A 12,304-nucleotide genomic window follows, 5' to 3' on the forward strand; every position below is an offset into this window, starting at 1 on the left:
AGAATTATTCCGAATGACTAAAAGAGAATTGAACGTCAAAACCTATCTGTCGTTAAATTTGGCTGTTACTTTAGGATCACGGAAACATTTCCCATACCAAAAGGAGCTAAATTTTTCTGCATACGATACAACTACTGGCGCACTGATACAAATCTACCAGTTGATGTAATGCTGGGAAAGACGAGAGCTAATACTCGATTTGGGCTACAAAATGCATATACTTTAATCGGAACGCAATGCATTATTAAGTCGACACGAGTCGAGCCATTTGCGAAGGCTATCATACGTTACACTGTACACTTGCACTGGAAATTTATGGTGTTATGCAAAGCCGCATGTGATGCTTCCAGGGGCCAAGCATGCACAACCACGTGTCACACGATCCTTTGCTGCAATGCCGAAATATTATTAAAGATTTTTTAAAAGATTTGAATGGATTTTTTCCTTCTCAACTCTTATGGCGATGCAGCAATACGGAAGAGAAAAAAAATGAACGCCGGCTCTCGGCTTCACACACTAGCGACGTCGACTAGACACGAGCCCCGACTGGCACTCCTCCAAAATTCCGCACTCAGGAATAACGTGTTTTAAAAGAGAAATACTCATTCAAATGACAGCGTTATGGTCGCGGTGTATAAAGAGCCATGTCAAACTCAAAGCGGAACTATTGACTCAGGGTTTCTCTCTGCCGCTTGAGAGCATAAACCGGAGAAAAAAAATTATAACGGAAGTTATGCAAACATCGGAGAAAAAGAACGAGTGGGAGGATAATTTATGGACTTCCGAACTTTTTTCTGGCGCTCTGAATACTTCTGGCCGCGATAATATGATGAAAATCTGATTAAAATGACTCGAAATATGGCAAAGAAAGCTTGAGAACTTAAAAAATGAGGACAGTTTTATTCGAAACATTTCGGAAACGGACCTAATCGCCGTAAGTTAGCTCTTGCGCCGGACATAATCGAGTGAGCATTCCCATTGAAATGAAATGAAGTACCAAAAGTCGCTACCTAATGAATGCTGACGAATTTGGAGTCATTTAGACTTATTTGGATCCGGAGACCATAGTTATGGCAATATGTTTAATAAATCTCTTTCATATCTCCGGTTAATGAAGAATTTGTGTTAAAACTGCCTTGAACTACCTTGTAACTCTGTTAAAAACTATCTCGAAACTATTTCGAGTGTTCACTTATGATCAAAGCAATATTTCAAAACGGTTCTTGTTGACACGCAAAGCATACTTCGCTTATTTTAAGGTGGTTTGAAAGGGAGATCTAGTCAACTCCAACAAAACGAAGCAAGAAAGTTTCAAGAGAGATTTCACAAAAATTTCGACTGAATCAATAAACACTGCAAATTTCACATAAATGATTTTAACATCTGCCAGTTTCACCGCTGTGCGACATCGTCAGGTGCAAATACAGGATACAGGAAGAGATGAAGATGACGCACAACCACGAAACTGGTAGATATAAAAATCATCTATGTGAAATTTACAAGGTTTTTTGATTCAACATAAAGCAATTTCACAGAGTCACGTCTCAAACTATCAATTTTACAAATTGCTATATTCTCGAGCCACTTTCAGCCGTATCGTCGCAGTTTCACGATAAATTCATGACAGTTTCCACACACATGCTTTCCCGTAGCTCACACAAACGGTTTCGCCCGAAAAAAAGAAATTCTCGATGCACACACTAGTTGTATCCCTTCGTTCGACACGGGCATGAGGATGAATACACGACTTCCACGCACCATAACGATTCCCCTGAGCGGACGAAACGACGGAAATGACTCGGACGGCACGTGGGGAATCCAAGCACTAGAGTTGAAATAACTTTTCAAGGATTGAGGGCAAGCTCCGGAAAGCGATTAAATTTACTGCTTCCCGATGCTCCACAAAGATATCCACCCCAAATTCGCAGCGACAAGGGTTGAACTTGGCCGTGAAAAGTTCGCGGCGTGGAAGAGGATGGAATGGCGGATCGCTTGTACTTGCAAGAGCGACGTCCAAGGGAGACCACGAGGTACTTGCAGAGTTCGCGGGGGATGGAATATGGAAGAAGTCCGCGTAGTTACATACGCTTTGCGCGGATGAAGTTCTCAGGGACCCCGCAAACTTCTCTCGGATGATTTATGGCCTTAAAAGGCTTGAGGCCACCGATGAAACTAGCGAGGGAACGAGAAAGGGAGCACATCTAACGCTTTTCCCCATCCCGGATTTATTCGGCTTCAGCCGCACAAAAATGTCGAGAACTATTCAGAACGAAACTGATATCCAACTGAACTGTTTAACAGCGCATAGGTAAGCAATTTGGATCATAGATAAACTAGTTTGTAGGATATTAATTTGAAAACACCCGAGCATTCGATTAAATAGACTTACATCTCACTTTATACTATTTCCGGGGCAAGCTTTGGAGGAAATCCTTTATAATACTACTTCATATTTGAAACTGCTTCATTTTCCACAAAATCCAACCAAGGTTTCTAAACTATGTACAAGCTATTTTCAAGGATCACCGTAACTAAAATGGCAAGAAAGTACGAGACCATGGTTTGTTTGCTTAGTTAAAATGTGCGGAACATGAAAATGTTTTGCTCTCATAATAATCATAAGCTGATAACGCAAAGGAGGAATATACTTCGGAAAATTACAATCAGAGTAAAGGAAGAAAGAGCTTGGATCTCAGCCACAAAGAATTACTATGCGGTATTTGGTGCAGCAAATATTAGAAATCCAGTAAAAATAGAAATCCAGAGTTTAAGTGATCGACGCAAATCATACTGTATGCATTATGGTCCATATACTGAAAGAATAGGGCCAACCAACATTTTCATTTCTAGGAACGCCAGAATAACGTTTTCATAACGCACAACTCCTCTCACCATGCCAATCGATTAAAATGGATACGTTCCAGTTTCCATCCGAAAAAAATCCACGGAATGAAATCGAATAAATCATACAAAAAATTCAAGCAAGCCATCCATAAAGGATGAGGGCTCGAGACGCCGGCCACATGTTTTTCGTCGCCCAACGTTACTTCTCCCCGACGTAAAGTTATTCTCGCCTCACCGTTCATGGTATCACACAGCGACGGATACATCAACCGTGGGGGGTATAAAATTTCATTAATATTAATCATCAACCGTGTCGGCAAACACGATGGCTTCGAGTCCCTACGACCTATATTAACGCCGACCTATCCGGTACGCCGGCAAGCCCCTAATCTCGTGATATAATTCCGACGGACAAGTAAAGCCACCGGGCTGGCCGCAAACTCTGGCAGACCCGACGCGACCGGGTCCCGACACCATGCCGGTCCGAGATGCGCAACCCCCTTCGGCCGACATCCCAGCATAAACACGGCAGGGTTCTTCCCATCTTGGCGCCGTCCCAAAGGGGCCGTGGGGTAACCACTGCCTCGAGAGAGAGGGAAGATGTTCGCACCTGAGGGAGAGATATCGGGGGTAAACCACGGTAGGGAGGGAGAGCAATAGCTCGATATAAGTATGTGAGAAAGACTGGCCAGAGTGGCAACCTCAAGATAACACAATGAGATATGAATTAAATGCAAAAACAGAGGATATTGAAACTACGTGGTTTTCAATTTCCGATCAAACCACTTATTGGCAGGGAAAGCGGAAGAATTAAGAAGAGGATGCATTATTTACGCTCGACTGGTCTTTTAACGACGAATTTCTAGTTTCAGTCTTACGCTATTATCTCGAGATTTCCGCGCATATAGGGTAGAGCTTTACATATATATTTGCCTAGAGCTTAATATTAAAATTTAACACCCCAGAGTACACTAAGTAAAATATTCAATTTTCGGACAAATTCAAATAATGACAAAGGTAAATTGTATATTCATTGCAATTTATATAATGATAGCTTCAGTTTAGTGGTGATGCCCTTTGTTAACATTTACCCGCATCTCAAATTCAACGAACGCTTTTACCCTTATTCCATCTCACGTTTAAAATTTTTATATTAGACATATAGAATAATGTTGAATAAGGTCGACTCTACATACCCTGAAAATTTCAAGATAGTAGCGAGTGATTCATCGTGCAAAAAGACAAAATAAGGTCGCTCGAGAGGGAGTGATGAGTCTTCTTAATATGATTCCTGACTACGATATTCCCGATATTATATTCTGAACCTGGCAAGTAACGATTTAAAAAATGCTTTCACTTTGTATTTATTTATCAAAGAGCGATAAATAGCCCTAATACTTACGGCTTCAGCTTTTTCGGGATTCATGAAATTCTTTTTATTTTTAACACACACACAGTTACTATGTATTTACTTATGCCAGCTGGCTTCGTCAGGCAATGTCTAGAGGATAAAGGAAGAAAAAGAACGGACGGAGAAGGAAGTATAACGAATAAGGACGAGGGACTGGTACCACAGCGGGACACTCGCGTCAGCAAAAACGCACACCATTGTATAGAAAGAGACAAAACTCCTGCTGAAAGAAATTTTAGAAAAAAATGATACGAAAACCGATCAATACCTAACATCTTACGGCCACCTGACAGCATGTCACAATTACTACAACAAAACTATAAACATTTAACATTGGCTCAGTTAGTCTTGATAATGACGGTGTAAACGTCGAAACTAGTAGACAGCTTAAATAAATTTTGTGGAATAGTACTGTGTTTTTGTTTCACCATGAACATTTATCATATTGAAACGTCAGAAAACTATCGAGCCGACTTATTAATAAAAAAAAACGGACAGCTTTAACGGAGGAGGAAACGACTCAGAGATGGATATGAAAAGGAGGTGACTCTCCGGCGAGTAGCACTGTTTCCATTCTGATCGAACATGGGAAAAGTAATTCACCCGAACTGTGTTACGAGGTCAAGATCATAAGATACCAAGCGCAGCCCTGCTGCCAATTGCTGTCTCAAGTATCCCCTCTTCAAATTCCCTGCTTTTCCGATCCGAACATGTCCAAATTCCACACAAAGGGGTTCCTTTTCTGACGTGGCGCAACCCATTACCAAAATCGTTTATTTGGGAGCGGAGCAACCGTCCATTCTGATACGTAAACATGTGACACATGAAAGAGACGCCTCGACATTGCCAGCCGCGCCTTATCGCGGGATCTCAGTAATTCCCAGACAGGCCCCGAACGAAAAGCCGTAGACTATCGCGGGATTGGGAGAAAAAAATGTAAGCAGTCTTTCCTTAATATGCCTATGTTGTCTACGGTAAACTAGTCTATGGTTGCCAACAAAAACGAGAGAAAATCATTTCTTTCACACATCTTAGGCACTTGATGACAATCTTGAGCACTATAAATTGGTATATCTCTTCCCAACACAAACTAGAATCTTAATTGTCCGAATAATTACATCCAAAATTCTACTATGATAAAAGTTTCACGTGAAAGAGAGGAAAGATAGTTCACATACCCATGATGTAGTAACCAAAAAAATTTACACGGCTCCGCAACACGAACTTTCAAGAACAGAGATAATCGACAGCTAATGAGAGTGATGACAACCAGAATTTTCAAGGGTAATTCTTTCTTACGTCCCAAAAGTAGGGCAACTGAGCTCCGTAGAAAAGAAAAAAGTTCGGCATTACCTGAGATTTCAATCGTGATTACATAGAAAAGGAACGCAACAAGAGTTGTAAAGGGATATTATAACTTTTTGGCTTGGCTTCGGCTATAGCCATTGAAGTCTCCTTTAACTCAATCATATAAAAAACAAATTAACATAGAATTGGGACGATATTTATAAGCTAAATTGCTTTAAATGAGGATTCTAGATTTAGTTCTCAATCTCTCAAGAAAAACACTAACCTCATGAAAATGCTGAAGCGTCATGCTTTCTCCCGTTTACCCCTAAAAGTACCATTCAGATAAAATGTATTGAGAAGCATATAAAATAAAGATAAATATTTTGATGAATAGATAGGTATGTGAATTCGTTTTCCCCCGGACAAATACTTTAATAAACGCTAGGCGTAACTTCGCAAGAGAATTTCCTTTCCATTTGTAAACGGCTGGAGTCCTAACATCCCCGCCACACATATATTGGGGAGGCTTGGGGGATAGTATTTAGATGTATCGATTGCGATCCAGAATTGTAACCTTACTGGTAACCATAATGTAAGATTTTAGACTTTCCCGGCCAACAGAATACTTTAACTTTTCTCGGGATTCAGCGCGGGTAAGATTTTCTAAGAGCGCCCACGTTTCGGGTACCGACTCGTTACCCATTCTCACGGCTACTGAATAAATATTTGAAGTGACAGCCGAACCTCAGCATCAGGAGGGGCGGGATTGGTCGGTAGCCGAAACGTCTGTGCTCTGTGAAAATCTTACCCGCGCGGAATCCCGAGAAAAGTTTCAATATTGTAACCATAATGTTCACGTTTGAACAAAACCGGCAAAATTGCTCGCAACCAATGATGAGAAGTTACTGGTCCCAAAAACATTTTCCGAATTCACACGACAAAAAACTCCCACAAGAAGTTGGGAAAAATGGAACCATAAAAATTCCGGCCCGGAAACATTGGCCGTGGAGATAAGCCGAGAGTGGCGGAGAGTAGTGGGAATGGGAGATAGAGCAGAGGGGCTCTCAGGGGAAGGGCTCGAGAGAAAATTCCACCCTTGTCACGGTCCACATCCGCACGCTTCCACGGGTTTGTGCCCGCTCAATTCAATCCGGCGCAGGGCGTCCGAAACGAGGCGCCAATCGATGCGGCGCCAATCAACGAATTAACGGGCCGTGGGCGGCAGGCCCCAACTGGAGACCCCTGAATGGGACAGGACGAGAACACGACGAGCAAAGCTGATCACCTCAATGGAACACGAGCGTCGAAGAAGGAACGCCATCTCCCACATAAACATATCGTATTAGCTATAAAGTAAGACTTATTTTTGCGAGTCGTCCTATGTACATACTTTCGCTTTAAGACCACCAGAGCCTTCACCGCAATTCGAACACCACAATAAAAGCCATCTTCAAACGCTAAGGAGTCTGTTATTAGCTCTACTTAAACACAAAGGAGAGGCGGGTGTATTTTTCTGAGTTGACTTCAATGATATTTGGCGTCCCATTTATCAGTCTTGCCTGAGTAGAGAGTTGAGGTTACAGACTGTTATCTAACAACTACTCTCGAAGGAACCATTGCCTCAACGAAAATCAACGAGCTATTTCCATACATATATGACTACAGGGAAATGAAAATGCTATTGATTTTGCCGGATTCAACATAAAGAAATGATTGAAGTGAGGCATTCTGACCCCAACAAACCGTTTACGACTGCATGCATTTCGGCTTCTCGTTCAATTTGTTTAGACAGTTCTGGGAATATTGTACTACCCTTTACCATATTATAAACCAATTACAGCTTATACCTGGTGATACCAACGATATCCGGGATACGCAATTCGTCGCCACCAATATCCTTCCTCATGGCCTAACCGACAGCTGAACTATGTCCCACTAGAAAAGATCGCAGCGGCCGGCGCTTAACAAAGACTTTCCATTCAAAGCCTTTCCATTCTGTGGTGTTGGAACCCACACGATGCAGTACACGTCTGAACATCGTCAAACATACGCGAAGGTCGAAGCTCGAGTCTCAAGAAAAATGTTTACAGCGGAAAAAAATGCATTAACTCGTGTGCGGCTTTTAAATTTCAGAGGAAAAAATATTTAAAAAATACTTTAAAAGATTTGGAGGCAGTGATATGCTATGTTTTTTTCATTGGGGAGAAGTGCATCCATGGGAAAAGGAATACAGCAAACGTTGTTCAAACACGCTCAAAGACAGCCATACTTACAAACAAGCCGGAGCGTGAGCTATGGTACAGACTGCACTGCAGAGCACGTTTGGAGTACGAAACGTCGCGTAAAGGGCAAGGCGAAAAAAAAAAGTTCACCAAGTTGGGAGCCCCAGGTATTCGCGACGAAATTAAGTTACACTCCTCTGATGCCTGACGCGGAAATTTTTCGTTGCCGTGGGATTAAATATTCACTCCCTCGCGCCATTCTTCTCCGTGGGGAGCCAATTAAGGTTCCGTGCCAGTGTCATTCCCGTTATCCCGTCACCGACTCACGATTCACGTCCCGCCTCCACCCCGTGCTTCCTAAAGAGGCTGCAAGTCCCAGTCGTTCGCGGTCGGGAACGATACAAAGTATATCGCCTAGGCGCGAACATCTTACGGCAAAAGGTGCGGATGAAGACATTCAAAACCTGAGCATGCACTTGACAATCCAATTAAAACTTGCTCCCAAAGACAAAGGGTCGGAATGGCTCAGTGTGTGCAATTAGGGGACAGTTGCTTTAACTATAACTCATTCTTTGCCTTAAAACTGTGATACTTTCCGCGGCATGACGTCGTTTCTTCACTCCGAATCCAGATCCACTCCCTCCTCGACGCTGAGAGTGATCCTCGAGACAGGAAACGTTTCATGAAGAACGAGAGAAAATTAAGGAAAGGGATACAAGAATGAGTCCTTTAACGAGGATAAACTTTGAATTAAACCAATGGATAGGACGTGCTCAGGCTGAATGGCAGGCTGTTCTAAGGGGAGAAAGTTCATAGTTGCCACTCGAAAAACATTATCAGCAGGATATCAGGTATGAAATAGCGGGAAAAATACATGCACTTTGGTGAGGATAAAAGGTTACATTTGTGATGCTACGGTAAAAAAATTGTCACATTATACTTGCTTAGGAAAAGACTGTGTTTACTACAGCAGCTTTCATTTTAACCATACGGAGAGTAGTCCTCAATAATTCCTCAAGTTATGCGGCGCAAATTTCCAAGGCAAAATGCGCCGTTGTCTTCCGCCACTTAGATCTTACTAATCCTAACCAAAATTGTTTCTCTTTCCCCGTGCTTCCTATGCTTTCGTTGCAAAAGCATCAGCGATTACATACTAATACGTACTACTGCTTATTTCGCAACTTCATATTTTTTTAAGCTCTTCTATTCTCTCGCATTTCTAATATGCTCTCAACATTGTCCTCATCCAGAAACTCCTTTTCCTACTGCGCACGAGCACACGAAAAAGAGCATAAATACGGAAGTATAATTGCAAAATACATTTAAAAAATATGCGAATATATATAAATAGCAATATATTTAACACCACGAGGAAAACTAAAACTGCCCAACAAGACACGTACAGTTTCAGGTGCTTCCACGCTTCAACTTAAATCAAGATTTCAAAAAACCGATAGACCAACTATAACAGCAGCCTCAAGAAGTTTCATCTCCAAAGGTCTTCCTCCGAATAATTATAGTCCATATGCAGCATTAAGGGTTACTGGGTCAAGTCGTATTCTCTGATTGTGAGGGAAACCCTTAGTCTTCACTTAAGTCTTCGTCGTCCTTTTTCTTTCGCGGAGGCTATCCCAATTGCAAAGGGAAAAGGGCACACACGGCCAAGGCTTATCAAGCGAGATCATGTATGTGAGCTCAACTCTTCAGCTATAGACCAAAGGCGAACACTCCATTTTAAAGGCTTCGGCCCTGACCAGTGATACGGTGAAGGGTTCCGGCCGGTGGCGACGGAATTTTCAAACATTCATGTCCTTGTGGGCCGTCGGAGGATTCATTTTATCCCTCGACCGCACGATGAAGATGGCAATGACTGGGATACGCTTGGCTTCAATCAAAACTCTTTGAATATTCTCTCGCTTTTTTAAACGAGATATATTTGAAAGAGAGAGGCGGTGATGAAAAAAGTTTCGCAGCCAATTTTGCGTACGAACAAAAACCTACGCCTCAATTCTGCATCTCGGAGAACCCACAAAACTTAAATCAATTTTCCGAGAATTGGAGTCGGAGAAAAAGTAACTTATACCGGCCGAGGAATATTTCATTGACTACTCAATGTACATAAAATTTTGACAAAAAATTCAAAGAGTGAATTACGCAATACACAAAAAATGAAATGAGCCTGCTAAGATAGAGAAGTACTTACGCCATATTATGCCCACTGGCACAGGAGATGGTAAGCCTCGGGTAAGACAGTTGTCGGCAATGCTGCCTCCATGTAAAACTAACTCTAACGGCTATTAATCCACAATGATCATAACAAAATACCATTCGATTTATGATTTTGGGTCCGAGAAAAAGATGCAAATGTAGAGCTATATAGAAAAGCATTTGTACACGACGGGCTTTACGTGTAAAGCCCCATTGATCAGCCTCATTTACCTGACCTGTGACGACCTCTAAAGTTTAGGTACTACGCAACAAATTAGGAAGTAAGAAACTAGTATTGCTCGTGCTTCATATCATGACCGTTTCTCTATCTTTTTGGCAGGCGGTCCACCATAAGGCGTTGTGCCGAGGATCCGTTGCTGTCGGGGTCGGGGGGGCGGGGCGGCAAGGCGGCCGTGGTGGCAGGCGGAGGCGGCAAGCGGGGCTGCGGCGAGTCCCCGAGCTCCGAGGAGGGCGGCGGCAGCGGCGACAACGGAGTGCGAACCCCGGACTCTGAAGGCAGCGGAGAAGGGCGGCACTTCCGACTCAGATTCCACGCGGGGGCATCCACACTGGGACTAAACAGGTGAGTGAAAAGGCGCGCATTTCCTTCTTTCAGGCTAAAATAAGGAGTTCGCGCGAGGATTTATTCAAAGGCCCAAGTTCGGCCTACTAGTAGGTTACATAGCAGTAATGGCCGTATATGGAACGTATTTTCCCTACATGTCACCGGTTAGCATCCAGATAACGGTGACGATAAAATAATAATCGACTCGACGGCTGGATATATATATATATTAAAAAAAAACAGTTTTCGTTAACCGGTCGAAGAATCCTTTTTATTCATATTAAGCCAATTCGTTTGTATTGCTTGGACTCGAGAGGGACAGACGTGCTGAGTCGATAAACTCTAGATAGTGTTCAATATTAAAAAATCAAGCAAGGAATTTTCATTTCGAACTTGAAGTCACGGATGTAGTATAAGACATCTAAGCCGACACAATGGTATTTCCGATCACTATTATTCAGTTGTCAACAGGGTAACTATGTAATGGACAATAAGAATTATCATTGCAGATAGGATGAGAATTATCATTGCAGGGAGAAAAATAGTCGAGATAAGTCATACATTTGTGAAAGTAAAATAATACACAGAAAACTCAATTTCAAACACCAAATAGAATAAGAGTGGGGAGTTACAAGGCAATTCCAACACCCGAGTGCCCTGAAAAGGAATTCGATCCAATTTACGGGTAGATAATTTGATTTTTCGTCGGAATTGAAACGACAACCTTGAGGGACTCCAACAGGATGTCAAACGACTTGAGCCTTCAACGGGTTACTAGCAGGGAAGCGTTGCCTTGAGGCGATTTTCTTACGACTAGATCCACGTTTGATGGTGCCTTTGGTACTTCGCTTACGACTTTATTCCTTAAGTACGTCTTCCTTGGACTGAGGAACGTCGTCTCCTTATTACGCTGGTAAATAGAATTTGCCCAAGGCGCTTCTGGGACAAGGCTACTCCTTTCTGAAAACCACACACTTTCGGAGAGAAAAGGAACAATTTTCCAGAGGTACGCGAAGGTAGAAACTAAAACGGATTACATTTTGAGATAAGTTACTTTCGTCCGGGAATTAAGCCATGGAACTCATAATTATTTAATCCGGCCACGAAGAGAATTTTGGGAAACACGGATGACAAGTTAGGGGGACTTAATTTTTTTCAGCCGCGGGACAATGCATCCTGTTTCTGTTCTGGCCGAAAATACGCCAATAATCTCAACATGTCAAAACGAATGTCAATATATCATTCGGTGAACGGAGAAAATGAATAAGGATACGTTTTTAACATTAATGTCCGATTAATGTGCCATAAATTTCGATATAGCTGCTGTGAATATTGAAATCTTTAAGACATAAGTTTCTTTATTTTATACTTTAGAAATATTCATAGCGAAAAAAATAATGAGAGTATGTAGAGAATTCCTCATGACAGCACGAAGTTTTTGAGAAAATATAATAAATATGCAGAATAAGTTGTTCCTCATGCATAAATTTATGGAGGAGGGCAGTCGGGCAGAGTTCCGATCCACACTATATGGTTAAGCATAGTAATTAGCGGCTCTTTCATGGATTGAATATAATAACCCTCGTAGCCCTTCCAACCATTAAATTCGTTTAGGAATATAATTGCCACCCATCGTGGTAATATATCCCCATGTCCAACAGAAATCTGCGTACTAAAACAAATACGTGAACAGTAATTAGAAGGGAGTAAACGCTCGACTTCCACGGGAGAATTATGTGGTTTCAAGGCGAGCCTTCAAGCAAC

General features: G+C 42.1%; 1 protein-coding gene across 1 annotated transcript in view; it reads left to right on the forward strand.

Annotated features, from left to right (window-relative positions):
• The window catches only part of LOC124161398 (alpha-1D adrenergic receptor), a 155,896-nt gene that overhangs the window by 80,061 nt on the left and 63,531 nt on the right, over positions 1-12,304 (forward strand). The window contains exon 4 of the mRNA XM_046537716.1: positions 10,316-10,558. Within this exon, the coding sequence (XP_046393672.1) occupies positions 10,316-10,558 (243 nt within the window). The remainder of the gene's footprint in view (positions 1-10,315; positions 10,559-12,304) is intronic.

The sequence above is a fragment of the Ischnura elegans genome, chromosome 6 (assembly GCF_921293095.1).
Source record: "Ischnura elegans chromosome 6, ioIscEleg1.1, whole genome shotgun sequence".
Classification (NCBI taxonomy): domain Eukaryota; kingdom Metazoa; phylum Arthropoda; class Insecta; order Odonata; family Coenagrionidae; genus Ischnura; species Ischnura elegans.